This window comes from Anser brachyrhynchus, assembly GCF_964034855.1.
Source record: "Anser brachyrhynchus genome assembly, chromosome: 1".
Taxonomy (NCBI): Eukaryota; Metazoa; Chordata; class Aves; order Anseriformes; family Anatidae; genus Anser; species Anser brachyrhynchus.
Window position 1 is genome coordinate 21,840,571 of NC_137694.1, and position 27,561 is coordinate 21,868,131.

Here is a 27,561-nt window from a genome sequence, read left to right on the forward strand (position 1 = left end):
GATTTAAAATAGCAAACATTTACATACCTAAATATGTATGTATGCAGACACATTTTCAGTTTAGATACTCTGGTGACTCAGAGTACATATCTAGGACAATGTGATAAGCATATTAAATTGTAGCAAAAATTTTAAGAGCACGAATGATATTTTCAAATATACAGAATAAGACTCCTTACCCCATTTCTTAATGAAAACCCAATCTACAAAACTATTTATGCTTCTAATTTCAATAATTCATAAACCTATTTTCACTTAGAGAATGACAAGTATCTTCTGCCTTTTGCAATAAATCATAATTGCAATATATAAATACAACCTTACTGCAATTAGGTCACATTCAACTTTTTAGCAGTATCCACAATTTCAAGATCTCAAAAGAAATAAATGCATTGAAGAGGAAATATCTACAAAAAGAAATAGATGCAACTAAGAAGTGTAGTTAAAAATTTTCCATACCTGATTGAGTGAAAATGTAGCAGATACCACACCAATGAGGACATTCAAGACATCCTTAACCAGTTCAGGTTCTTTCATTAGCACAAGTTGTGGAAGCTGTAGTACTGTGTTACTAAATAGCTGCAATTCCCCTTCTCGAAGTTTGTAAAATTTGTCAAAAGCTTCTCTCCCAGCCTCAGTAAGGTACGGTTCTTCTTTTTTACCAGGTGGACTGTCAGAGTAAATGAAACATTAAGAGGTAACTACATGAGAAGAAAGAAATGTATCTCCTAAAAATAAATTAATAAATTAAAAAGGGCATTTCACAATTTTACGCAGCTAGTAATGTGTACTGACTACAGAAAAGGTTACTAGTAATATATTACATTGTCAAAGGAATGTTCATGCAGTCAATGAAACCATAGCCTTAACTCAAGACAATGAAGAAACTGGCAGATAGTTTGAACATCATTTCAGAAACAGAGACCTTGCCAGAGAGTTTCCAGCTTTGTTTGTGGCTTTCCCTGCTGCAGTCTCCTTATTAGGAAAATGAGAGCAATATGCTCAGAATACTATAATGACTTGTATGAGCACATTTTACCTCTTCCCTGTGAGGATTACCATTCTCTCCACAACAAATTTTCTTGTCAGTTCTTCCAAAAATTCCAAGTTCTAATGGTATTTATTACACGAAAGCTTCAGGTATCTGGTCTATATTTGACTCTAAGACCCTTAAAATCTAAATGGTAACAAGAAAAGCTGTCTTTTGCTCTGAGCAAAGCCAGAGCGTGCTATGGTGGCTTTGAAAAATCAGGGAACAGAAATGAGCTTCTTGGGCTCAGAGTGGAAAAAACACAGCATGGCATTGCGACAGATGCATCACTCGACTATTACTTAAAATTTCAGAAAACATACAGAACAAATTGCTCCGAGTATCAGGCACACTACTGTTCAGCAGAAATGTAAGAAAGATATTTGCTGGATCTATTTATTTTTTAGGGAAGCTAGCAAGCTTTTAACAGGACTACCTAGAACATTCTTTCAGGGGATGCATCTTCCATCCAACGGGCAAAAGAACTACAGGTCTAACACCACCACCAGGACATCAGTTACCATGATTTCTTTTGGTTACAGACAAAAGAAAAAGGAACACAATACTGGGGAATAGGGGGTTCATTCTTCTAGCACTCTACAACTAGCATTTTTCTTTAGAAATTGAAAATATAAAATCATTTGAGAATAAAATAAATTGCATAGCGCAAAGAGTCAGATTAGTTAGGAAAATGTTGCCTTTCACATAGTCAGCAAGTGTCCCTGTAAGCCCTTCAGTGTTTTTGACAAAATCTCTTCTATAAAACAGCTGAAATTTAGGAACTAGTTTGTGGAAATCGCATGACCTTTTTTACTCTCAGTCATTATTGCAATATATTGAATTCTGTCCATTAAATACACAATTTTCCTGTTGTGTATTTAATTCCTCTACTGAGGTCATTTGGAATTAAGATGAAATCCACTTTCATACATTTGCATAAGATGCACAGGAAGTTTGCCAATAACATCAGACACGTACTACCCAATTCTTTCCCAGCATCTTCGTTTGCTCGGTCCGTAGGTAAGCACTGCATCCCACAAGTCTATGTCTGGAGTCATGCTTGGCTCTGACTGAGAATCGGGAGTCAGATTGGACGCTGACTGGAATCCCTCATCTTCTGACTGGTCTATGCTTTGAGGAACCTGCCAGAGAGAGTTCAAGCTTTGTATGTGAAAAGATATTACTGGAGAAATATGTGCTAATAACGAAGATGTTTTGCTATCATTTGTGATCAAGAGACTCAACATAGCTCAACCAGTGCCCACCCACCCCTTTATATCTATTTTAAATTTCTCCTGTAGGCACTCCTTCATTTGTTATGTTTCTACAGGTACCAATATCTACACACAAAAGGGCAACGACACCAGAATAATACACCAAGTTTGCTGATATTAAAATTAAAATCTACTCCTTTGGTAAGCTTATAGTTCTACAAATTGAGAATCTGAGCTCTTGGATATTCAACAATATGTAACACTAATTAAACAGTACTGCTCAGAATGTCTTTTAAACAGGTTATTAAAGCCCTAATTCTTCAAATTTGTACACATTTTGCTCAATATAACGATCATAGTTTGTTCTCTTATGCTTATTCATATGCAGAAAATCTGCAAGTGTTCAAACACTTATATGCCACATCCTCAACAGTTGTATGTGCAGAATAGTCCCCAGTTTTAGTAAAAGATTATCACAATTACATCTGCAGAAACACAGAGTGTTCTTCAGGAAATCTCAAACCCTGCAGTCTGACGGAAAGAGTACAACACTCATTAAAAAATTTCTGCCTTCCCTCAGTGATGACTTACATCCATATCTGTACAGGGGATTTCTTTTTTAATGTGTCTGCATTTGAGTTTCAGTTAAGACCCTGAGTTAAGGAAATTGCAAGAGCTATCCATATGCTAAATAGAGCAAACAAAACGTGGATTAAAAAGAGAAATACTAAAAACCTTACCAGCACAATAAAAAACAGAAAGAAGGGGAAAAAAGTATATTTATCTAGTACCTCTATGAGAATATAAAGTAGCAAAAATGAATAGAATGGACAAAAAAAAAAGATAAAGCAGAAACTGTACACAATGAAAAAGTCAAAGGACAGCAGGACCCTGGAGGTTTTATGAAATACAGTAACTGACAAAAATGGTTTAGGATACAACAAGCTAAGAAGAAAATACAAGAAGTTAGGTCACATAAGCACATACATTCAGACAGGAATGCTTAAGCAGTCAGGCTGAACGGTAACAGACAAGTGACAATGCAAAGGAGTTCAATATACAAAGCAGGCAAAAATGTAAGCAAAAGATTACTAGCGTGGGGAAGGCACAGGTACAGCTGATGGCTTAATGTCATACAGCCTATAGACGTATGACTTTATGCTTCAGCTTAAATTCCAACACTGTCACGTTTCCATCACACATGAAATTACCACCTGTATTTTAAAAAGACAGTTTCAAAATGGCCTATTGAAAGCATGCATACACTCTGAGTCCAAAACAAACGATCCCATACTTTAATTGCAAGTCCAGACAAATCTGCATTGTCAGGCACTGGCGGCAAATCCAACTTGATGTCCATATCATACGTACGGCTGTGGACAAGAGCGCCGAAGAGCGAGACACGCGTTTCTCTCTCAAACTTGTCACCAGCAGGATAGTTCTGGGAGAACAAGCCTATGGCAGGGAGTCCAGTTCCAGGAGCAGCCTCCATTATCTGAAGCGTCTTCTGAATCGTGTCATTGAACTGACATTCTTCGCTTGTTATTAGAGATTGTATGTCAGCTTCAAACACACTTACATCGTAATAATCATAACCCTGATACTTGACGTTTCTCCCAACATATTTGTTGTTTAGGAAATAGTCCTTTTTTTGTGGTACGAGCTGAGGAGGACCTGTCCCAGCAAGCTGTACGAGGAGATCCAAGACAGAATTAACTTCAGTAAACGGTAAGCAATCTGCTGTTTCCAGCTCCTCCATGAGACTCTCCAGTCTGTCGGCCTGAGCACCTAGGCCACCAACTCTTAGGTTGAAAGACAGCATCAAAATTTTGTTTTTCACGGGAAGCCTGGAAACGTTAGATTGCAGCTTACGAGCCTCGTCTTGAAAAAGGTTCATGAAGAGGGCATTATACGCAACCCTTTTCAGATTTTGCTTAGCCCTCCTCTTGCTGATCTTCCGCCTGCCCAGGTGGACCTTCCACGGCAAACCTGCCAAGTGTGCTTCACACAAGTCACTGAACAGCTGCGTAATGCTCTCCATTTCCATCCCAACTGCCAGGCTACAGCAACTACAGTCCGACACCGGCGCTCTGGTTTCATGTGAGGACCTGGAAAACATCAGGAAGGAATGGAGACGTTTGTGACACACATACAAGAAACTGGCGGGTGTGCTTTAACTGAAACGAGAAAGAAGAACACCGACCCAGTTCGTATTTAGGACACGAGCTATAAAGAAACCACTGCGAGTGTTTTCACGAACACAACGGGCCCCGGCGCGCACCTGAGGGCCTCGCCCCCCCCCAGCCCCTCCCGGCCGCTTGGCGGTCAGCAGCCCCGCAGCCCTCGCTCCCCGCCCGTACCTGCGCCGGGCTCCACCGCGCCTCCCGGCTCCGGCACCGGCACCGGGACGTCAAAGGGACGTCACGGGGATGCGACGGGAGGCGGTGGTGCTGAAGCGGCCGCCCTAGGGCGGGACGGGGCGGTGCTGAGGCGGCCATGAGGCGGGATCGGCCATGAGGCGGGAACCCTGAGGGGGCGGCCATGAGGCGGGATCGGCCATGAGGCGGGAACCCTGAGGGGGCGGCTATGAGGCGGCCCGGCCGCCGCCCCGCACGGGGACGTTGTGGGGGATCCGCGCCGCTCTCCCCGTTCCTGCTATACCCCCGGGCGGTCGCACCGCCAGGAGGAATCATAGAGTCATTTAGGTTGGAAAAGACCTCCAAGATCATCTGGTCCAACCATCCCCCTATTTCCGATGTCACCCACTAAACCATGTCCCTAAGCACCACGTCCAACACCCCCAGGGATGGGGACCCCACCACCTCCCTGGGCAACCCGTCCCAATGCCTGACTGCTCTTTCTGAGAAGAAATGTCTCCTCATTTCCAACCTGAACCTCCCCTGGCACAACTTGAGGCCATTCCCTCTAGTCCTATCACTAGTTACCTGTGAGACGATGGGGGTTAGCTGGGTCTGGGCCCCAGCCGCGGAACGCAATGACTCTAAGCGCAGCTTTCTAGCAGTAGTGGCAGCCTAGGTCTATGAAAATACACGGGTTTGCCCTTTGATTCACGTTTTATTAATTTTGATGGACATCTTAAATATATATGTGTAACAAAATACAACACTCATGACTGACAATAGAAATTCAATAGTTAATGAAGGCAGTTGGGAAAAATGCTTTTTCCTCAGAAATGCTGAATTGTCACAGATTTTCTTCTCCAGGGGAGTAGAAGGGAGAAGAATACACTTACAATGCTTCTGATTTTTAAAAGTTTTTGAAGCCCAAGTTAGGCAGATGCCCACCTAGCCCATTTTGACATATGATAACCTAATTCAGATTTCAATTCAGAGTAACTTCAAACTCCAAAAAGAACTTCAGTTTACTTTAAAGAAATTCTGAACTGAAACAGGATGTCTTGTGTTCTTCAACTTTCTCTCTTGAAAACGTTTGACATAAATTTTAGTCTCTTCTGAAATAATTTCCAATTCAAAAATTTTCAAGGATTAAATGTCATTTCCCATTCAGCATAATTGAAAAACCAGTTTGAACTAGAAGGGTGTCACTTGGAACAGTTCTAAAAACAGGACTGTGAAGACTGACCTAATTATTCAAATGATATGTAGTTGACCCCAGTAGCAACAATTATAGGAATCCTGTCTAATTATGCATAGACAGAATTTTAAGTGTTTCAAAGCAAAAGTTTACATTATTGAAGTCATAATCACAGAAAAATACTCCTGAAAATGAGTACAAAATGTACCTGGAACGCTGAAAAATGAGACACATTATGGCTAAATAAATTTCCTGAGGCAATAATTTTGAGTATTCACATGATGTTACCCCTAGGCCACTACCAAATTGGGGGGTGGGGTGTTGCTTTTTATTTGCTATATAGAGAAAATTTGCATTTGAAATGAGGGTAGAATGAAGTCCCCTATCCACAGAATATTTACAGTATGTATATAAGTTGTAAACTTTATTTTAATCTTTACACTGCTTTATTCAATTATGTATTTGTAATTTTATATGTGCAAAATATTTTTTTCCACATGCCCTATATAGTTCAGGAAATCAAATTTAGTCTCAACCACACAGGTATGATCTAGGAAACTATAGCTGTGTAGTTGCTTTTCTTTCTTAACTTCTGCAACTGAGTGACCAGAGAAATTAAAGAACAGACTGTATTTGGTGAATCCTTTAAGTCATAGGAAAAATTCACGAATCCAAAGGACTCATTGTTACGTTTAAACTTCCATTCCAATGAAATGGTGGTAATGGCAGCAGTGCAAGCATTTTGATGTTGAGTAATTTTGGAATGTTTGGCTTGTACGATTGCTCATTTCAGATTCCTGTCTTCTGGACTACTTTAGCATTCATACAGTCAAGCTACTGCATGTGCAATCAGACTTTGCAGTCACAAATAACACAGGTGCCAATTTGTAGCAATGAAGCATGGGAGTAGGTAGGCTTCAAGTGTCAGTCTTGCATAATTGGTGCGGGTATAGAATTTACAAGCACAATGCTCTAGTTGAAATTGTGAATTTTAAGTATTTTAAAAACAGTAGACAACTGTGAATGGTTCTTACTCTGTTTAGAGATCAACCATTTTTTCCACCGATGATTTAAAAGGCAAAATTAATAGTGATACATTTCCTTCTGTTGGGTAATACGGTTCTAAATTGAAGTCAATTACTTGAAATCCCATCCTTCACTGAAAAGAACAATAAGATTAACAGTTATTAATCAAGCTCATACCAAAATTCCCAAGTCCATAAGAACACCTTTATTAGAACCAGACCACTGCTCTTGGCAATCTTTTCTGAAAGCAAGCAGAGCTCTTTCTTTCAAAGAGAGATGCCCACCTTTACCATTGTTTAAGTTTATAAATTTTCTGCTTTAACAACAAAGCCAAAGATTATTCAACAGAAATTTGTTTGCCTAATACCTGCATGATTCCTATACAATTGGCATACCTGCTTTTCAACTGCTTGTGGATGTCCTTTAAGCACAACTAATCACTGAGTTAATCAAAATTATTTCCAGTTATTTAAAAATGTTACCTGATTCAACACTGCATTCAGAAAACACATTAGCAATCAGAGCCACATTATTAACCATTCTTTAAACACATATTTTGGTAGTTTTATGTCAGGATAAATATTATAAAATTTTGGAGTAACAACATTCAGAGTTCCCAAGGGTACAGTTCCTATGCTATGAAATTCAGTGCCTTCTGTCCCAGTGGGCAGAATCAAAGGCAGTCCTAGTTTCATACTGCTCACATTAGATCAACGTGCTCTCACCAACTTCAATGTCCCATTGACTTAAGAGAAACTGGTTGTATTTTGTCATCTCTTTAAAAACATATATATTAATAAGAACTAAAGATGAGTTACCTGAGCACTGAAGCATTTTCCATTCCTGCTGAAGTTGGTCTTTTAATATTTTTATTTTACGTACTTTTTCTTGGGTGAGAGGTACATAAGCTCCAATGTGAGGCACAGAAGCACCAGCTAGTGCTTTGGCTACACTTTGCATTAGATTTACATCTGTGTCCTGTTTAAGAAGAAAATAGAAAATACCCTTTCAATACAAACTTTCTGCATTTCAATAATACCTGGTAGAGTTTCAAACAAGCTTTTGTGATTAACTTGCTAGTATTAGCAACATGAATGAGCAACTTTCAATTTTCAAATAAAAAGGTGTCAAAACAGGTATTTTTTTTCTGAAAAAGGTAAATTTATGTTAATCACTTTAAAGCTTTTTTTTTTTCAAGTAGAGAAAGAATCTCAGATTTACTTCTGTGACTAAAAAGAAATAATGCTAGATTAAATGTAGAAAATGTTAAAAAGGAAGGAAAGGGAAGAATAGAGCTGCTGCATCATTTACTTTCTATCTGCAGAAAACAGTGACACATTTTGCTTCATTGAGTAATGATTTCTTTTTGAACTCCTGACACAATGACATTCCTAAATCGATGTAATTTGCTCTCAGAAGTTATATTCTGGTGTCCCTCATACATGAAGATTATTAACATTTATTTGGAAGACTGCTCTCTATTTTATTTTTAAAATGTAAAAACAGTTGTTCAGTTATTCTAAAAAGCCAAGCACTTGCATTAGAATATCTCAGCACATTAATCCTTTTCTGGAGCTACCTGCAGAGCACCAGTGGAAGTGTCTCAGTCAATTCTTAAAGATGTCTGTCTAGCTTTCTATTTATCTCTGAATTTACCCTTCAGTCTATCAACTAGATTTTCTATTTCGTACTCCTAATTAGCAATGGGCACATGCACTATTTCAGTATACTTTATATCAAGTTATATTGGCTTAGACAATTTACATATCAACATTGTAAACTAAAACAGATAGCATTTGAGAGCACTACAGAATAAATATGTTAAAATCCACTTAATTGGCAGCTTAATGAATGGTATGTCTTTATTTGGATAGTTACTGGGGAACAGCTTAGAATAAAATTATGTACATGAATTATTCACTGTTTCCGAATAAAGAACTAGAAAGCACAAAAGCAACCAGAAATTACTGTTTCACAGGACACACAGAGAACACAGAGAAACTGTTACAGTCACAAGATGCTGCATAGACCGAGAGTGTAAATTGAGTTCAAGAGATTAAACAAGTTCATGGAAGACATGCTCACTGGCACTTCACGTGCAAAGGGAAGCTAATTTCCAAACTGAGGCAAACAGTCACAACAGTATCTGTTGTGTACAGATATAACCACTAGTTCAGGCCTTGCATTCGTGCCTCGGCTTCTCAGTCACATGGGCTGCCTACACCTTGGTGTGTGTCTGTCTGCCTTTGGTCTCAAGCCAGAGAGAAACTTGGGCTGTTTGTGGAATGAACTCAGAGGTACCAACCAGCCAGTATTTTCAACGGAGCATCTCGAAGCAGTACACAGCAGCCATGCTGCTGCTTGATTTGGGTTCTGCACTGCGCACTTTGAAGTAGCATGGCTTAGCACCACTTCTTACCTCAATCACCGCAAGAATTCGAGATTCTGCTAGTCCTTGTAGTAAACCAAAAAGAAGAGAAATTCCACTTATTCCAATGCTCCTGTTTGGTCCAACAGCTATTACTATCAAGTTGGGCTGATAACTGTATGCTACAGGAAGAATGAATCCAAGTACAGCAGAAAAGAAGTCACTCCTGTCAGCATCCTTTAACAGCAATGAGAAAGAGTTTAGCACAAATTTAAAGCCCCTAATTCCCATAGAGGATAAAAAAACATAACATGCACCTCAAAAAGCTTTTTACTGACCTAGGAAACAGGATACTGATCTATTTTCGCAGCAATCTTTATATTAAACATGCAGCTTTGTTCAATATTGATTATTCGTATTTTTCTTAGTGTCTTACGTGGTAACTCTGCCTTCTTGAAGATAAAATACAGTAGCCACTGGATATTCCCTCCAACCTATGCATTCTAATACACACTAAAGATCTGTTAAGGAGTAGCACCATGGAAAGATCAAAAAAGAAAGTATTTTCAAAGGTGCAAATTACAGTGAGAGCAGTAATTCTCAGTGCCATTTTATTAATCTGTAAATATATTCTAATCTTTCTGTTATAAAAAAAGTTTTTATCTTATATTGTTTCCAGAAAGTTAATCTTACCTCTTTCCAGTTCAGAGAAATAAAGTATTTAGAGCCGATCTTTCCAGATTGTTCTTTCTCGCAAACATTTATCACAAGTACTTTTCTGTAATCAAAAGCCACATCTCAGTACTTCACCAACAACTTCCAGTGAGATAAAAATATCTCCCTTCTTCCACCATTCCTTAAATACTAAGTCATATCTCAAGAGCAAATAACTATTTGCATCATAATGTGCCATCATGTAAACACCAATTAAAATTGAAATCATACCTTTTTCAAGATACTAAAAAATACTTTTAAAAAGTATTAAAGACTATAAGCAAATCACTTTTAAGAAGAATGGGAATTGGCAAAGAAAGATATAGAGAAGTAAAGATGACTGTCAATAAGGAACTCAGCGCAAGCACACTATACTCTGAAATTACAGAGCACATATTTTAACGTATATGAAGAACCAAGTTATTTTGCTTTTTGGTTCTCAGACCCTAGCTTATGCTAGTTACCAGCACCATAACTGTGTGCTAGGTTTTTGTTGCAAAACTCTCATGTTTTTGCTTTCCATCTGATCTCTTTGAGACCTACTGACCTTTTCCTTTTTGTGCTTTTTTTTTGGGTGGAAGTGTTGCTTATTATGTTTTTTCATCTGAAGCAGTGAGTGAAAAGTCTATGAGTGAGACAGACATGGGATTTTTAAAGAAGCAGATGACACAACATCAGAAAGAGGGAAGTTTAAGGAGTGTGGCTTTGTAGAACATTTGGATACTACCTGTCATGTCCTAATGCTACGCTGGGTCATAATTTAAACTGCTATATGTTAAATGCCTGTTACCATTCCCTCTCATAATCTCCACGTTTTCAGAAACCGCAGTGCTGAAATACTAGGACAAAACAAACAACAAACACATAGTTTGCAACATATGCAAACTGTTTATTAGTAAGTTTTGAATATAAATGTACTAAGTTGATTCTGTAGTGTCATACACCCACTTGGTGATGTGTAGATGGCTACACAAGATTTGAGGCATAGAAGAAATGGGTCTGGTTTTATTAGGGCTTCTGTAAATGAGTAAAAAAGTGATTAGGACTACTTTATTTTTGCTCTTGAGAAGGAACAGCAGCAGGCCATGAAATCATTGGAATTTTACTAGATCTATTGTATTTGTGAAAGTTCCTTATTTGCTGCATGATTTTATTCCTTCCTTATTTTACTTCTCTTTACAACTACTAATCACATCCTTGTTCTCTTTTCCTAAACAAGGCAATTTTTAAAAGATAATAAATGAAAAAAAAAACAAAAACACATGAGTTACAGCATGATTTATACGGGTATTCCCAGACAGAAAAACGGACTGATTTAATTTGATAGTACACGTCTACAGGAGTATCTCCAACAGGGATATGATCCACATGTGAAATCAATGTTGCTTAGCTGAAAACTGTCAAGAGTGAACTTCACATTCTCCTTTTTGCAGGATGGACAGAGCTGTATGTTAAACTAAGAGGTTCCCGCACAGAGCTCGACTCCTGATTTAATTAATACAAACTAAGAAAATACTCTTAGAGATATGGTTCATCTTGGAAGGTGTTGGAGTCACCGTCCCTGGGGGTGTTTAAGGAAATGTTGGACATGGTATTTAGGGACATGGTTTAGTGAGTAATACTGGTGGTAGGGGGACGGTTGGGCCAGATGATCTTGCTGGTCATTTCCAACCCTAATGATTCTATGATTCTATATGCCTCTTGCAATTACTGCAGGGCTACAACAGATCCTGATCAGTCCTCACGTGTGGTTCACAAGCAGGCAGATTCAGACCACAGTCTGTATATCTGTAATAGCGTATTTCATATTGGTGATTTTAATTTGATCATACACACTTTCATTTCTATCAGTGATTTTAATATCATGTATATTTCTTTCATATCTCAACTTATTTTAAATTTCCCTTTTAAATACTTGCTTTCTTTATTACTTTGTACTTTCAATATTATGTTTTCAGTAAAAATCCAAGTTGTGATTGATATAGAAGGGTTATACTTTAAACCTGCTATTAAAATTCACATGGTGTCATTTAGAGATAGAAGTTTGTCTTAGAGATATATTTTGGGTTGCTTTGTATTTTGTTTCAGGTTAAACTTGAATTAAAATCAGCTCACGACTGATTCCTTAGTGCAGATTTCATCAAACATATGGACACTCATGAACATTTACAGAGCTTATGGGATTTGACTCCTTAAAGTAAAAAGAAGCCTCACCCATCTTCTGTGTTTGGTATAATCTGCATGTCTCCAACAAATATGCAAAGCACTCTGTAGAACACAAAGAAAAATCATGTATACATGTATTTACATCTGCAAGTATTTTTTTTCCCCAATTAGTGCAATTTGTTTAAAGAGTTTACATGTAGATTAGACATAAAACAGAATGTACATTGTTTCTGAATTTGGTTCATTAGAAGTAAAAAGAAAACAAATTTATGAGATCAAGGGAACTCCCTCCCACCAGTCCTGTGGGTGGAAAAAAAAATAAGCCAAAAAAATGCCCTCAGGGCAAAGACAGTTGAAATCTGGCAAAGAAAACAAGGCTAGCACAACAGTCATCCTTAAAAATGTTGTGCCTTTGGTAACACAAGAGATTTTTGCTGGCATATACAACACTGTCTGTACAGCCTATTGAAAATGCTATGCACATGGAGAAGTTATTTGTTCCAAAATTAAGCTTTTCAAAGGCAACTTTCCATATTTCATACACTTTTACCTTATTTTTACATTTTGCCTAAGGGTACCAAATGCAAAAGATTCAAATTCACCTTTGAAATCCAAAATGAACAGAATATCTTAGTGCTACATCAACAGAAACAGAAGCTGTGGGTGAATCTGCAATTCCATTGCATACCTGCAAAATATATTTTTTATTCAGAAATAATTAATGCTGCAGAAGATCATGTTATTCCTTATTTGTACCAACTGTAATTTTACTTGTTTATATGTATCACTCAAACAAAGCTGCACAAAAGGGATCCTGAGGTTAAGAGGTTAGTAATTCGTTTTCAACAAAGAGGCCACATTTGATCATTATGCCAAAAGCTGTTGTATTATTTCAGAAGCATGGTGCTATGCTGAAAGGCAACTGTAAATAAAAGCTTTTGCAGGAGAAGGTCGTGTTCACCGTTCCTCTCAATAGTCTGTGGACTGGATACACTCACTTGGCCAGTAGGCAAACTGCACCAGAAAAACAGACAATGAAAAAGAGGCTGTCCCTGAACTCTGACTCCTCCTTTAACCTATGCAAGCTATTCCTTTCTGGAAACACAATGACAGTATTATGCCATCAACCTTTAAGTGTTCATTTGTGTTCTGTAGTGCTTTGAGCTCTACATGGAAGGTAAGCAAAAAGATAATGCATGCTCTCCCTCTTTGTATCTGTCAACACAAAAAGCTCAGCTTAGCATCTGCAACTCATGACAAGTTCTGTTTCCTTTTACCAGTAATTTTTTGCATCTATTTATAGGCTTTCCTGGAGGTATGTGCAGCTTATACCGTTAGAAACTTGTCCCTGAAATTTACAGTCATGGCTAACATGAGCAAGAAGGCTTTTAAGAAAGAGGCCATTCTGACAGGTAAGTCTTCCTCACTGGCTTGACACTTTAAAGAGAGCTTGTCATTCAAAGAAAGACTGATTTATTATAACATAATAAAAATCTTGTATTTTTTTTTAACTTACAGTTTTTCTCTTTGCTTTTCAGAATTGTTATACATAAATATAAACTTGCAACGTCTAAGCCTGCCTTATCTTCATTCCTGACCCTGCAAGAATTAGAATACTGAATTGGAATTACTCTGTTTAGAATCACAGCACACATTGGTGTTGTAAACCATGCCATTAAAGCGATCAGGGGCAGGAAAACAAAGGACCGAGTAAATTATTGTGTATATATAACGATAAGGGTGTACAGCTTTGCGTAGAATGGCATCTTATAATACAGGGTAATGCAGAAGTAAAGTCTCTTCTAAAGACTGAAGGCAAAACTCTGCATTCACACAGGAAAAAAATTGAGATCTCTTGCTCTGATTTCTTGCTGCTGCTCACTGGTGCTTGATACACAGCCTTCTGCCTCCAGCAGCTGGAAGAGTGAATGTCTGCATCAACTGTGTGTCTGAAAGCGATGAGAAAGTTCTTAAGGCTTCACAAGCTGTGACTGCAGCAAAGCTGGACAATATCTTGGCCCAAAGATAATTAGAACAACGTTTTGGGGTTAACAACTATTCTTAAATGTTTTCTCATGTTGCATATTCACTCGTTATCTAGCACAGTCCAGATGAGGTTAGTGGGGTTGTGAATTACATAGTAACTAATATCCAGATGACAGTGTAGAAGCAGGAATCAGAGGAATACACCCCCTCCTCCAACCCTCATGATTAAAGCACGTTATTCTTACCTCCTTCTTCAGTATTTTATCTAGGATGGCCAACATACTGCCAAGAGAGTGCAAGGTTTTGTCCTCTTTCACAAGGTCTGCGTAAAAGTCACTGTAAAATAAATTATATGGAGAAAAACTAGGCTATGCTTCTGAAGAGAACACTGTCTAACAGTACTTTGCAGTTACTGCTGACAGGGTACATTTTGTACAGACGCTGCTACACATTCACTCTCAAAGACCTAGCCCTGGCAGGAAGATGACAACACTCTTGCCTGACAATCTCGAGCTCCCTAAACCTGTTTCCATTCTGCACTGGAAAGAAAACAAAAGATGCCTGATGATATATTCATGAAATAGAATTCTGACAGAACTAGACTTGCTAACTTAGAAAGTCAAGCTTCTCAAATCAGACCAGTCTGGTCCGATTTTTTTTTTCAGCTAAAAGTGAACACAGAGCTTTAAGGCATCTTCCTAACAAAACCTCTTTCTAAATGAACACATTTGCACTGTTCTCTCTTGAAATAATTTTCTCTCAAATATTCTGATTAGTTTTATAAAGGACTGTAAGGATATGGTTGATAACGAACACCGATTTCTTCATTTTTCAAAGTAATTCTGGTTATGACTGAATAGACTGAGGCCAGGAAGACCATGGCAGAGACTAAACTAGATGAAAGTCTGTACCAAGACCTCTCATCCTTACAATCATGATGGGAATTAAATAAATAGGACCAACCTGACAAGAGATTTCACTTTGTTTTTGTCCATTTCCTTCACCACACAAACAGGTGCTGGGAGCAAGTACGATGAAGCTTTTGACTCAGTTGTTGCTGTTCTGATGGGAGGCACTGGAAATAGAATATTTCTCATGTGCAATTCCAGAAATCTTTCTATTTTGACAGCTTCACTGTTGTTAGTTATCTTATCTTCATGGTCTGTAGAGGGATTGGTATTAGTTGTCTTTGGTAAGTGCGACTTGGTGCTCAAATTATGCAAAAATGATGTGTCTAGAGGAAAAAAAAAAGAGGGGTTTCACATGCATTTCTTTTGGAGCAGGGTGTTAATATTTACTTACATTTAGTTACAAAACAAAGTACACCTATACTCATAGTGGGTGTACTTATTTCCATGCACTAACTACAATGTTTCCTGCCACAGATGTTACTTTTTCAACGATGCTACATTTCTTTTTAATCTAATGACAGGTCACAAACAATAATAATAAACCTTACCTCCATTTTCTTCTCCACACAGAAAACAGCATACTCAAACAAAGATATTAAAGCACTACTTTTTGGTGTGATGTTTGACAGCTTCATCAGTTAATAAAATTTTTTTTGTTGTTGTTTTTCAGTTTGTTTGTTTGTTTTTCTGACCAGTTGAGGGCTTGGCCCTGTATGAAGCCTCACAGTGCTTCACCAATCATTAGACAAACCACTGGTACTTCAATTCCTTTAAACCAGAGGAAATAATCATTTTGGATTTCTGTATGATTTAATTTACCAATCACATTTAATTACCTTCATACATCAACCATTTCCAGTAGGGTTTATGTGCTGCTCTCACATTCTGAATAGATTCAATAGCACTATAAGAGAAACAGGTTTAACAGTATCAGCAGCAACGAAAGTACAGGAAACACAATCTACCTCAATGAAAAACAAAACACATAACTGAAAATGAACAAGCTCTGGTCTATTCCGAAAACACAGAACAGAAAAATAAAGAGAATGAGAGTCAATAGCCAGATCTCTTGGAAAGATTAGATGCAAGAGTTATAAAAGGGAAGTGAAGAACATGTGCAGCATGTGCCTTTTAAGTAAACGCATTTACACACATTGAGTGAAATCCTGACTGCTGCTGGAGGAAGCACAGCTGTCCCTGACTTCAGGAAAAGCAGGATTTTATGTCCTTCTCTGCTCTGTCAGAGATTTTATCATCTCATCAGAGATTACAGAATGTACAGAGGTAGTTAAATTCACTCAAAAGCTACCTGTTCAGAGAGATTGAAAGGGGGGCAGAAAACAAGTAGATCACATTCCTTGCTATTCTTGAACTCTTTTTTATTACCACTGTTAGCACTACAGGCAAATGGCCCCTTTATACTACCTGTCATACAAACATCATTCACATCACAGGAAATCCAGGACAAATTCTGCATATATGGAGATAATCTGTAAGGTGTTCAGGTGCTGGACTGATAAAACGGGTGAATATGTAATTGACTCTGTATTACCTAGGATGATAGCAACCTGATAGATTACAATTGGCAGAGGAGAAAAAAAGAGGTGCTACGAGTACTATCGGGTGCACTGGGAGCAAAGGAACCATCTCTGTTCCACTGGGGTATACCAAATCCAATTCTGCCCACCAGCCCTTGTAACCTACGCTGCTTCCCTGACTGATCTCAATTTTACTTAACATAGTCAAGTAGTGCATGCTGGCTTCTACACACCAAAATGCATGAGTAGCATTACTGCTGAAAAAAGACATGGGACAACTATTGAGGTAGGAGAGAGACTGAAGACAGAACGTGGAGATGTGGAGGAGATGGTACAGACAGGAAGAGAGAAAAACACTGTTTAGATGTAGGACTGATTCAGGCCCAAGGCTTGGAATGCTTCACTAGGTCAGATACACTACAGCTGAGTGCTTTAGCAACCCAGGCCTCAATGCTCCGAACTCTAGAAACTCAAGGAGTCATCACGAGTGGCTCTGCACAGCATCAGCTCTCACCGATGGCAGAAAGGCCAGCTCCAGCTATTGCAACTAAAGTAGTCCTGGAGTCTGAAGAACTAATCTCCGAAATTACATACTGTCCAAAATGCTGGCTGTTACTAACTGGCATTGCCTTGATTACAGCAGGACTGTCTCAGCACTGAGAAGGATCTCTGCAGGGTAACAAGGCCCAAGGATAAATAGCATAAGATTATGTCAGTCATTAAGAACTTCTTGAAACTCAAAATCATTTCAGAAACAGAAGTATGCAAAACTGCATCTTGGATGATTTTTTCAGAAAGCAAGTTATCCAAAGCAGAAAATAATATCCTATAAAGCATCATATAAAACCTTGTGTCAGCAAAGTATTCAAAGCATGCATATCTTCAGTCTCTTTGATAAACACAAGGGTTAGTCTAAAATTATTCACACGCTTACCTTAGGCAAGGGGCCATTTCTCCAGTTACTTGAGGTATAGGGTCTCTAAGCAAAGTCTTTACAGTCATGCAGACTGATTCAGACAAGGACTTCAAGTGATATCCACCCTAGAAAAGAAGTATTTGGTACCACATAAGGAACAAGTAGTTGTGAAATCTGAAAATCATCACAGGAAATAAACTTTTGAAATATATCTGAATTCACATAAATGGAAGAAGATATGCATCTACTTGATGATACCTAAGTCACTGTTTTCATACTGAAAATTACTAAGTTAGAGGCTACTTGCTGAACTTCACTGGCATCCCATGACTCAACTCACTTTATTGTGGTTTGTTTCGGAAAACAGATGCCCTGAAAACCCTAAAAACATTCTTTCTTACATCCATCTCCATTGCATGCCACTTTCTACAATTCTTTTGGAAGAGTCCTGAGTAGGTAAATGCTATCACTGTCCTCTAAAATATCTGCACAAGGGAAATCTCCCACAGCCTGACACTTAAGATATGCCTGTCCTGATGATTTGGCAGAAGGTGGAGAAGAACTGAAGATAGATTTAAGACTGCTGAAATAAAGACGATAGACTGCTTCCTGCATAGCACCTGCAGAGCCGTCACATCATCTGTATCATGAGGGGATGCTTATCTGTACTTCAGCTAGCAGACAGAAGTATCTATAATAACCTGCTGAAGAAAAGGATGACAGAAGACAGGTCAAGCAAAGCAGAGGTTAATCAATTCCTAAACAATTCAGTCTTGGAGACCTTGTTGGCAGTAATAAATCCACAAAGTTATTTACCTGAAAAGTTACCATTTTTCTAACATGCAAAAGGGGAGTAGAAATGTAGGTTTCAAAATGAGGAAACTTTTTTTTTTAAAAGAGAGCTCTTCAAAAAGATCTACTTCTTTGATTAAAAACATCTAAGCAAGTTTAGCAAGAGCTCTGTTTATTTATGTTATAGGTTTTTAAAACTCTTCTGGAGTAAGACAAAATTGCAGAAACATTGGTAATGCAGTTTATTCAGTAAATACATTTTAATGCATTGGGGACTGTCCAGAGCAGCAGTCTACAGTCACTGCACACAAGAACTGAACACATCTGTTAAGGATGTGTTTTTGGAACAATGACCATATGCTCCATTTCAATGTTTTAAGTTAAAAAAAACAAAAACAAAAAAAACCACAGCTCTTAGGCATTAGAAGAAATGTGTTGTCTTAAGGGCATTGTCAAATCTTTGCCATTTTTGTATTCCTGATTCTCAAATAGATATAAAAAGAAGCAATGACTTTGCTAAGTTTCAAGTCTTTACCTCTAGGATGACACACAGTTTTCCATTAGCTAACTGCATCAGGAAATGGGTAAGGTGGGCAAAAACCTCAGGAGTGGCATTCATCTGCCCCTAAATCAAAGAAAACATTTGTAAGAGATGAAACCCCGAATCAAAAACATTGGTGAAAAAAAACAAAACAGACAATCTGAAATACATGAGACTGAGTCAGAATACTGGAACACTCACCTCTGATTGTATTTAACAAAATGCTGAACCAACTGCTTTAAAGGTGCAAAAAATGATGCAGTAATTATGCCTGGATAATTTGTCTTTACAGGTCTCATAGTATTTAATGAGCTGGGGTCAGCTTAAAGACTCATACGTGTATTTTTAGCTTGGTCATAAGTGAATTTCACCTAGAATTTTCACTGGACATTAAAGCTGCAGGAATATTTTACAAACACCTTTATGACTGACAAGACAAACCACAGCAAGTTACTTACTTCAGGGTCTCCAATTCCTGAATCATATCCAGAGGAGACAAGAACCAGTTCAGGATCAAACTGTAATAAAACAGAGTTGCAGCACATTCCTTTGTATTTTGCACTGGATTTCAACCACACCACATTCAGCTATTATTTCAGCCAGACCATAAACACAAATACTCTCCTTGAATTAAAAAGTAACTTTACCCATTTAGACTGTTTTCATTCTTGATGGAAAAGTTGCAGAGCTTTGTACTGAATATTTCAACACTAACATTTCGTAAACATTATTACGTTGATCAGGACATCATTCATACCAGCAGAAATTACGTGTTAACTGTGCTACTGGCGAGTACTGCACTTCTACAAGATATTCACTGGTACTTATGAAATAGCCTTTGATTTTGCTATTCAAAAAAACAAAGCAGTAAAAAAGTACCTCAAAAGCCATTGGAAGCAACACATGAAAAAATGCGGCAAGATAATCTGAATTTCCCATCCCAACCTGCAAAATGTGAGAAATATAGGTCAGATCTTCCTGTTGGAATAACAGATTTTTCTGAGGTTCTTCATGACTTTAGGGAAAGATAGTATCATAAGTTAAAGATGAGGCAACCATACGAGACAGTAAAACAAATTCCATGTACTTTAAGTGCATACACATACAGCATTTTTAGTCTTAAGTATGAGCTTCAGTTCTACGCTGAACAAAGATGAATGTAATCGTCTTCTGAAACACTTTTTGATTTGATGGCTAGGCAAGATATTGAAGAAAAAAAACAATGTGCATGTCTGTCCCTCCCTCATTTTAAAAAAAATAAATAATCACATTCTGAGCCATGTTTCTCTGCAGATATTCCACTGACAGAAATGAGGTACACTGTGCTAAGACATCTGCCAACCAAGTGAAGTAGTGCACTTCTCAGAAAGTGTTACCTAATGCATGAGAAATAAAGCTTTGCATTTCCTTTATTGTGCTGTAAGCAACATTTACCTTATTCCAAGGCAAATTTATATTAAAGCCTTTTCCTTTTCCCAAACCTACAGCATCATAATCAGATTCTTTGAGAGATGGCCAGAATTCTTGATGTTCGTACCGATGCCAGGAAAAATACAAAACACTGAAACATACAAGAAACAAATCTAACTTCACAAAAAGGTTCCAAGACTGACTTTATGTCCTGAACTTAGCAGACTTACTGAGGGAAAGCATGAAGACAGAATCAGCCTTTGCCCTTTCTTTCTCTAAACAGTCCTGGACTGCAGAAGTTGGTACAGGAGGTCCTATATCAAAATTAACCTAGGACAATTGCTAGAACGTCTTGTATGTACTCCCTTCAGACCAAAGACAGGACATTTTCAGAAGAGCAGACTTGTTTTTAGAACCTAATTCTGTGTTTTTTCAGAAAACAGTACAAAGCTCATCTGTTTTACCCAAATACTTCCTGAATATTTAAACTGAGAAATTCCTGAATAGAAAGAACGGAGATATTACCTAAATACTCCTATGGAGAGATCTTACTACTGGCAAACTAAGATAGCCATATTGCTCATTTTGTGTTTGTTATCCTTTATAGTAGAATAGATTTAAATATTTATTTTTGATAGATTTTTCCTTCTACTTGATAACAAGTGAAAAACAACAGTCAGTAAAATAGCAAGAACAATGTTTTGTAAGATTCTAGTTTTAGAAAGATAAGGAATCTTACTCTCTACAGAAGCAAGCAATATTTAACTAGCTAACATAAAGAATAAAATATCCTTCAAACCTTGGATCCTCTTCAAATATATACTGAGTTCCTTGCCCGTGGTGCACATCCCAGTCAACAACGAGGATTCTACAAAGATTAGTAAAATAAAACATTCAGCAGAACCAGAGCACCTAGAACTAAAGGAAATACAGATGAACAAATAAGATTTTATGACCCAAAAGGTATGTGACACCCAGAAAGGTCTAGACATTAATCTAATAAGGTATCATGTCAAATGGTTATCTAAATGCCATAACTGCGCATGAAAAGCTTCTCCAGGGTCCATGCACCTACCTTTGTAGACCGTATTTCAATTTTGCATATTCTGCTGCAATAGCAACGTTGTTGAATAAACAGAACCCGTTAGCTGCATTTCTCTGACTGTGGTGACCTGGAGGTCTAAAACAAAGTTTTATATCATTACTCACAACAAAGGCAATTTTGGTACGAAGTGAAGACTTGCTCCTATTTTTTACCTTACTAATGCCATTCCATTGCAGACTTTTCCTAACATCACAGAGTCCACTAGTTGCAAAGTTGCTCCCACTGCTAGTCTGGCACAGCGGTAAGTGTTCTGAAAAAGAGAATCTCATAGTTAGCATCAATCATTCATCGGCTTGTTTTAGACTAATCACAAACGACATGCTTTGCACCCCAACAGGAAATAGACATAAGTCTACCCTATTGAAGTTGCATGCAGTTAGCTAAAAGCAGAATTTTACAACACAAGTTCCAATGTGCTCTCTACCAGGTTTATCTGTGATTGTTGTATCTTTTACGAGGATGTTCTCTCTGGAGGAGGTAAGAAACGTGAGATGTATATACTGAACTAACTAGTTCTACTGAATTAACATGGCATCTCTGAAAATAAGGAACAAAATCTTACAGAAGCAAAACAGAAAGGCCTTCCCCTCCATTATCTGGCACAGCATTTAAGAGTGACTGTTATTAAAACATGATTTGCAGGCCACTAATGGCTTACAATGATGTAGTAGAAAGAGAAAAAAGAGAAAAAAGAGAAAAAATTTGAGCAGTGTGCTGCTATTCTGGTACAATGCGATTACAGAATAGATGTCAGAACACTTAACCAGTTTAAATTACAGCATTACATGAAATTGGAAACAAATTATAATAATGTCATAAATACATGCAAATATATTTAGACGGCAAAAAAAAATTATTGCCAATGTTCCCCTACTTAGCAAATTGTCACACAGATGCAACAATACAAATATGTGCAACTCCCAATAGAGGAAGTAGTTTAATTTACACACCGGATGAAAGAAAAAAGCATCATAATTCCCAGACACTCTTTTCAGTTCCTCTTCACCCATTTTCTGCGTGCTTTTTGCAACTTCCAAGTGTTCTGAACTGCAGACGAGAGAGAGAATAACACAACACTTAATTAAGCAAATCAACTTATAGCTTTAAATGCAAAATGTAATGAAAACAGAACATATGTTAAAAGGGGCTTTTCTCTGAGACTTCACACATCCAATACTCTGGAACACCAGTTGCAGGATACAGCGAAGAGAATCAGGAGCGCTATGAAAGCAAGAGTTCTTGGATGTCATAAGAATATGACAATTATTATTCTCCCTTTTCCAGTGGTAAAAGGGCTTAGTCTTGTTAGCACAAAAAGGCTGTTTATTCACTATGCAGTGATCTGTTTTGCAACGCACGCTACATAAAGATTCCATCCCAACAACAACTAAACTAGGATTCTGGCAGTCATCAGCACGTGAATTACAACTCTAGTCCTCCTCTGTTCATGGAAAACAGATTATCTGAATGAATCCCTTATCAGGTGTGTAGTAACTCTTTTTTTTTCACTAGTTCAAGAGAGCAATAAGTGCTAAGGCACTAGAATCAGCATTCCAATAACTCTCTGTCACTGCCCTCTTGCTGTTGTGGAGTGAGCTGGAAATGGATGCTGACAACATCGACTCTGCTATGTGTCCTAAGCCAGGATTACAATGACCATAGATGCTTTCCCCTAGGTGGAACACCAAAGCAAGCAGAATTTCACAACAAAGTGAGACAGACACAGTAGTGCTGCCTAATGGAAAGTAAGCTAAACAATGGCTACAAAACGAAGGTGTTAACAGGAATAAACCAGTCTGAACCTGAGTGTCTGTATAATTACTAGTTTAACTTTATCATCAGCCTCATACCTGACTGTGAATGCAAACGAAACATTTTTGCAGGAGTTACATACTTGTCTAAACCTGAAAGTGCTTTAAAAAGGAAAGAGGTCTATTATCTTTAGCTTACCTATGGAAACCAAAACAAGACCTTTGTGAGTTTATTTGCCCCATGTAATCTAGAAGAAACATCTAAACAGGGTACAGTCATCAAGTCTCTTCAGTACTCCAGAAGCAGCATATATACTATGAAAATAAATTACATTGGTACACAGAACTAACTGCATTCTAACACATACATTCTGAGGAAAAATACTGCTCTGGAATCTGAAAATTTAAGCATGACTCAGGATCAAGCTATGGTCCCTGTCACAAGTGTCAGGGCCCCCAAGTACAACCCTTCCCTCCCTGGGGTTCTGCTGCTGGGTTCAGGACCCGTTTAGAGATGGTACAGCTGGTGGACTTGAAAGAGCGAGCTAGAAGGAGCCTCCATTGAGGAAAACTCTCCAAACAACTCTCCAAACAGCTTTGCTTAGAAGTTTTGGCAAAGGCTTCCCCTCCTTGGGAGCTGCTTTAAGGTAAGGCTCTCACTCTTGGCTACGCTGTAGTTGCATTGAGTAGTCATATCTGTGACCAGCCATGAACCCCACTGATCTGGACCTGGACCCCGACCTCTGAAGTGACTTCCTAGCTTAACATCAGGCCTGCCATAGCACCATGGACTTGTTGAGTAATCTAAACTCTTGGCTGAATCTGGTTACCATCACATCTTTGGGAAAAAGAGGCGGTTATCATCTTTCTAAAGAAATATCATTTTTTTTCCACTTTTTCTTAATGTCCTGTTCCAATTTTTATTAGAAGCTTACTTTTAATACTATATATAAAACAGCATTCATTGCTCAAGAACCCAGAGTGAGAATGAGGATTTAGTAGAACAGCAGATTCATACTTCACCACCTAAACCATACGTATACATATATTGTTTGTACAACAACAAGTCTGACACATTGCCACTGAAATTACTGGAAGTCATTCCGTTTTAGAGCAGACCTCCATTTTCAAATGGAGCAAAATATAATCTGGAGGTAGACATGACAGATGTTATTTCATTGGATTAATCTGAATGGTGATGAAAATAAGTTTCAGACCTGTGAACTAACAGGATCTCCTCTTCAGTTCCTTCTCGGGCAGGCACATGGACGCATCTTTCCACAAGATGGTAAAACTGAAGCTGCTCATAGGAGGTTGACAGTCTTTCTGGCACTTCGATATCACAGATAGGACTAGAAATAAGTGATAATCATATTACTATAGCACCACATCAGCACAGCTTACTAATATTAATAATAATGCCTAACTTTTAACTTCCCATTGTGAAAAGATTCAATATCTTCACAGGAATGTGTAAGAGTAAAAAAAAAAAGCAAGCTAAAAAAAAGAATTCTTTAAATATTTTTCAGTTTTGAATTGTGCTAAAAATAATAATATAAAATCTGTAAGCAAAAAGAAGTGTATTGCTCTTATATAAAAAGAATCACAATAGCATTTTTTGCTTCTTCTCTCATCACTTAAAGTAGCATTGGCTACTATAGACACAGGAACAATAAAATGAAAATGTACTGTAGGTTACAGTGAAGGTCAACCAAGGAGAAATAGGTTTGGGAGAGAAGATAACAGCAGACTTCTACTTCAAGCACAACACAGGTACTGGTCTCATTCGTATAAATATAAGCAAGCAGCACATATACATTTCTAACAGAATTTAATTGAAGAGTTTCAGCTAAGTAAGTATATCCGCATATTTTTCCCTGAATCCAATGATATTTAGCTTTATAAACAACTTAATTAGCTTAAAATACTTTATTTTGGAGATACTTTTTTTAGGGGTTTGCTCAGATGCTTAAAGCTGAAGACTTGTCTTATTAAGGCTTCCTGGACTGGATGGCTACAGCTTCTCAAATCCAACTTCAGATTAATATTATGGCATCTGGACACAAATTAAGAATTTTAAAAAAGTTTTTCTGCAAAAGGATAGACTTTCTGTTTACTAGGAAAACGACAGGATATCTATCACTAGACTTTTCATAATACATTTACAAAGAATTCATTCACTTGATATTTCTCTTAGAAAGCCTAATAAGAACCTATTCATAAGAAGGACAGGACGTTATTGACTTACTCATTCCAAAGTAGTTTATGACTGGTCATTTCCTCATCATAAATCAATGCTGTTCCTGAAGCCATTGCTATAGATAGAACAAAACAAAAATCCCCAGATGCATATTTCAGGCTAGAAACAAATGTATAATAAAACAAGCTTAATATTGTACTAGCTAGTGAGAATATGTGTACACAGCGTATCTGCTTGTATGAGGATTGTGCACTTCTGACTTTGTAAGTACAAAGTGAAATCAAAGAAAACCCTTTAGGAGGAACCCCGACAAGACTGGTTAGCAAGGCATGAGTGCAAAAACTGACGGCAGAGATCTGGATGCTGGCCTCACACAGGCAGGATTCCTGGTTATCTCAACACTCAAGGCCTCAGCAGAGGTATTTCTGGGGCAGGTGAGGGGTTGCACGAGCTCTCCAAGCCCCTCTAGCCCAGGCTACGGGCCTTTTGAAGGCTGCAGATGAGCTGACGTCAGGCCTGTGCATGCCTTCTCCCAGGCATTACATGGGGATAGTCACCTGCCAGAGCTGACATGAAACAAAACAAGCATTCATGAAAACTTCAGGTATAAAGCCACGGAATAATATGATTACATACACCGCAGATCCCACAATACAGGGATTTACCGCGTTTAAAACTTCTTTCTTTCAAAAACAAACAAAAAACCATTAGAGGTATTTATTTAAGAAAACAAAACCAGATGCAGAGAAAAAGGACTCAAAACGCAGCACCACCTCACTGCAGTCCAGAAGCAGCCGGCGGCTCTGTCAACCCAGCACCGCGGGCAAGCTGGGCCCCTCGCCGCCTCCTTCCTTCCCTCGCCGCCTCCCTCCTTCCCTCGCCGCCTCCCTCCTTCCCTCGCCGCCTCCCTCCTTCCCTCGCCGCCTCCCTCCTTCCCTCGCCGCCTCCCTCCTTCCCTCGCCGCCTCCCTCCCTCCCTCGCCGCCTCCCTCCTTCCCTACCTGCTACCTCCTTCCCTCCCTGTGGGGAACCCCAGCCACCCCACGCGGCCTCCAGCAGCCCCCGGGGCCCTGCAGGCGGCCTCCCGGCCCCCAGGAGGGCGGCCCCGGCCTCCCCGCACACACCGCCCGCAGCTCCCCGGGCACCGCGGCTCCAGCGCCCCGGCGGCTCGGGGCGGGCCGAGGGCAGCCCCCGCCTCGCCGCCGGCCCCCGGAGGTGCCGGAAGATTTTCTAAGGAACGCCCCAACCCTAAAGGGAGGGCGCAGGGCGGCGGCCGAGGCTGCTCTGCGGGTACCTCCCGCGGGGGCATGTGGCATCGGAGCGGCTGGCAGCTGAGGGATGGAAGTTTCTCGGCTGAAATTCCTGCTTTTTGTTTTGCTGGCGCTTATGCCGCTGTACGTAGCGTTGGTGTAGAACAGGAGACCTTAAAACACGTGTAAAATGACAGATTTGCCCCAAGGCTACTTTACTTTGCAAGAGCTCCATAAAGTAGGTCTGACTGTTCGAACAGTACTTGCATGCCAAACATAGTTCAACTACATGTATTATTAAGTTTTTATTACATTAACAAGTATGAGAGCAAATAAACAAACAAAGCAGGGCTTCCTCTCAAGTAAAGGGGAATAAATATATAAGTAAACCTCGAGCTAATACAATTATTTCTCTGTTTTTACAGAGTAACAAGAGTCTACCCCTCAGTAGTTCAGACTAGAATCGCAGACTGGCCGAGGTTGGAAGGGACCTCTGAAGATCAGCGATGTTTCTCTAGCACTTTTTAAATGGGTCGCTCACTGCTGGGCCTGCACGTTGCGCTGACGTGAACCTCCATCAGACGCCCTTCTGGAGCAGCTGGCGTGTGTAAGCAGTGACAGAGTTCTTTAAATATTTACCATTTTTCCAGTAGAGACCATCATAGACTCAGCAGGATCAAATGAGCTAAGCTTCTGAATAACCTACATTTTTCAAAACAGTGACTTCATTATACAATATAAATTGAATATAGGTTGTCCCAACTTTTATTCCTCAGTTTCTACTAGTTTTCTAGTTCATGATAGAAAATCATGGAATCACAGAATATCCTGAGTTGGAAGGGACCCCCAAGGATCACCAAGTCCAACTCCTTGCTCCACACAGGACCACCCAAAAATCAGACCCTGTGTCTGAGAGCTTTGTCCAAACACTTCTTGAACTCCAGCAGGGCTGGTGCTGTGACCACTGCCCTGGGGAGCCCGTCCCAGTGCCCGACCACCCTCTGGGTGCAGAACCTTTCCCTAACCCCCAGCCTGACCCTCCCCTGTCCCAGCTCCATGCCGTTCCCTCGGGTCCTGTCGCTGTCCCCA

At 39.0% G+C, this 27,561-nt stretch overlaps 2 protein-coding genes across 9 annotated transcripts in view; both read right to left on the reverse strand.

Moving 5' to 3' along the window:
- Positions 1 to 6,958, reverse strand: part of TUBGCP6 (tubulin gamma complex component 6) — a 30,659-nt gene extending 23,701 nt beyond the window's left edge. The window contains exons 1-4 of one of the 4 annotated variants that reach the window (XM_080574733.1): positions 6,834 to 6,958; positions 3,539 to 4,352; positions 2,009 to 2,172; positions 460 to 670 (exon numbers count right to left, since the gene is read on the reverse strand). In XM_080574733.1, coding sequence (XP_080430859.1) covers positions 460 to 670; positions 2,009 to 2,172; positions 3,539 to 4,291 — 1,128 coding nt within the window. In that variant the 5' untranslated portion in view covers positions 4,292 to 4,352; positions 6,834 to 6,958. Of the gene's footprint in view, positions 1 to 459; positions 671 to 2,008; positions 2,173 to 3,538; positions 4,353 to 4,447; positions 4,472 to 4,604; positions 4,745 to 5,189; positions 5,214 to 6,833 lie in introns of those variants that run through there. The other 3 variants (XM_080574734.1, XM_080574732.1, XM_080574735.1) reach the window with 3 other exon arrangements.
- HDAC10 (histone deacetylase 10) lies at positions 5,300 to 26,452 on the reverse strand. 5 transcript variants are annotated; one of them, XM_080574834.1, is made up of 21 exons: positions 26,347 to 26,452; positions 25,272 to 25,338; positions 24,241 to 24,375; positions 22,223 to 22,319; positions 21,425 to 21,522; positions 21,243 to 21,347; positions 20,967 to 21,035; positions 20,192 to 20,318; positions 19,637 to 19,702; positions 19,216 to 19,275; positions 18,752 to 18,841; positions 17,443 to 17,549; positions 15,807 to 15,874; positions 15,023 to 15,293; positions 14,305 to 14,395; positions 12,676 to 12,761; positions 12,122 to 12,175; positions 9,887 to 9,971; positions 9,245 to 9,430; positions 7,644 to 7,803; positions 5,300 to 6,958 (listed from the first exon to the last, which is right to left on the reverse strand). In XM_080574834.1, the coding sequence occupies exons 2-21, from the start codon at positions 25,334 to 25,336 to the stop codon at positions 6,933 to 6,935; spliced, it is 2,046 nt and encodes a 681-aa protein (XP_080430960.1). In that variant the 5' UTR covers positions 25,337 to 25,338; positions 26,347 to 26,452; the 3' UTR covers positions 5,300 to 6,932. The 5 variants fall into 5 exon arrangements, with proteins under 5 accessions (XP_080430960.1, XP_080430963.1, XP_080430962.1 ...); XM_080574837.1 differs by having other exon boundaries at positions 15,023 to 15,221; positions 26,224 to 26,365; XM_080574836.1 differs by having other exon boundaries at positions 9,254 to 9,430; positions 26,224 to 26,365.
- Between the last annotated feature and the right edge of the window lie 1,109 nt (positions 26,453 to 27,561).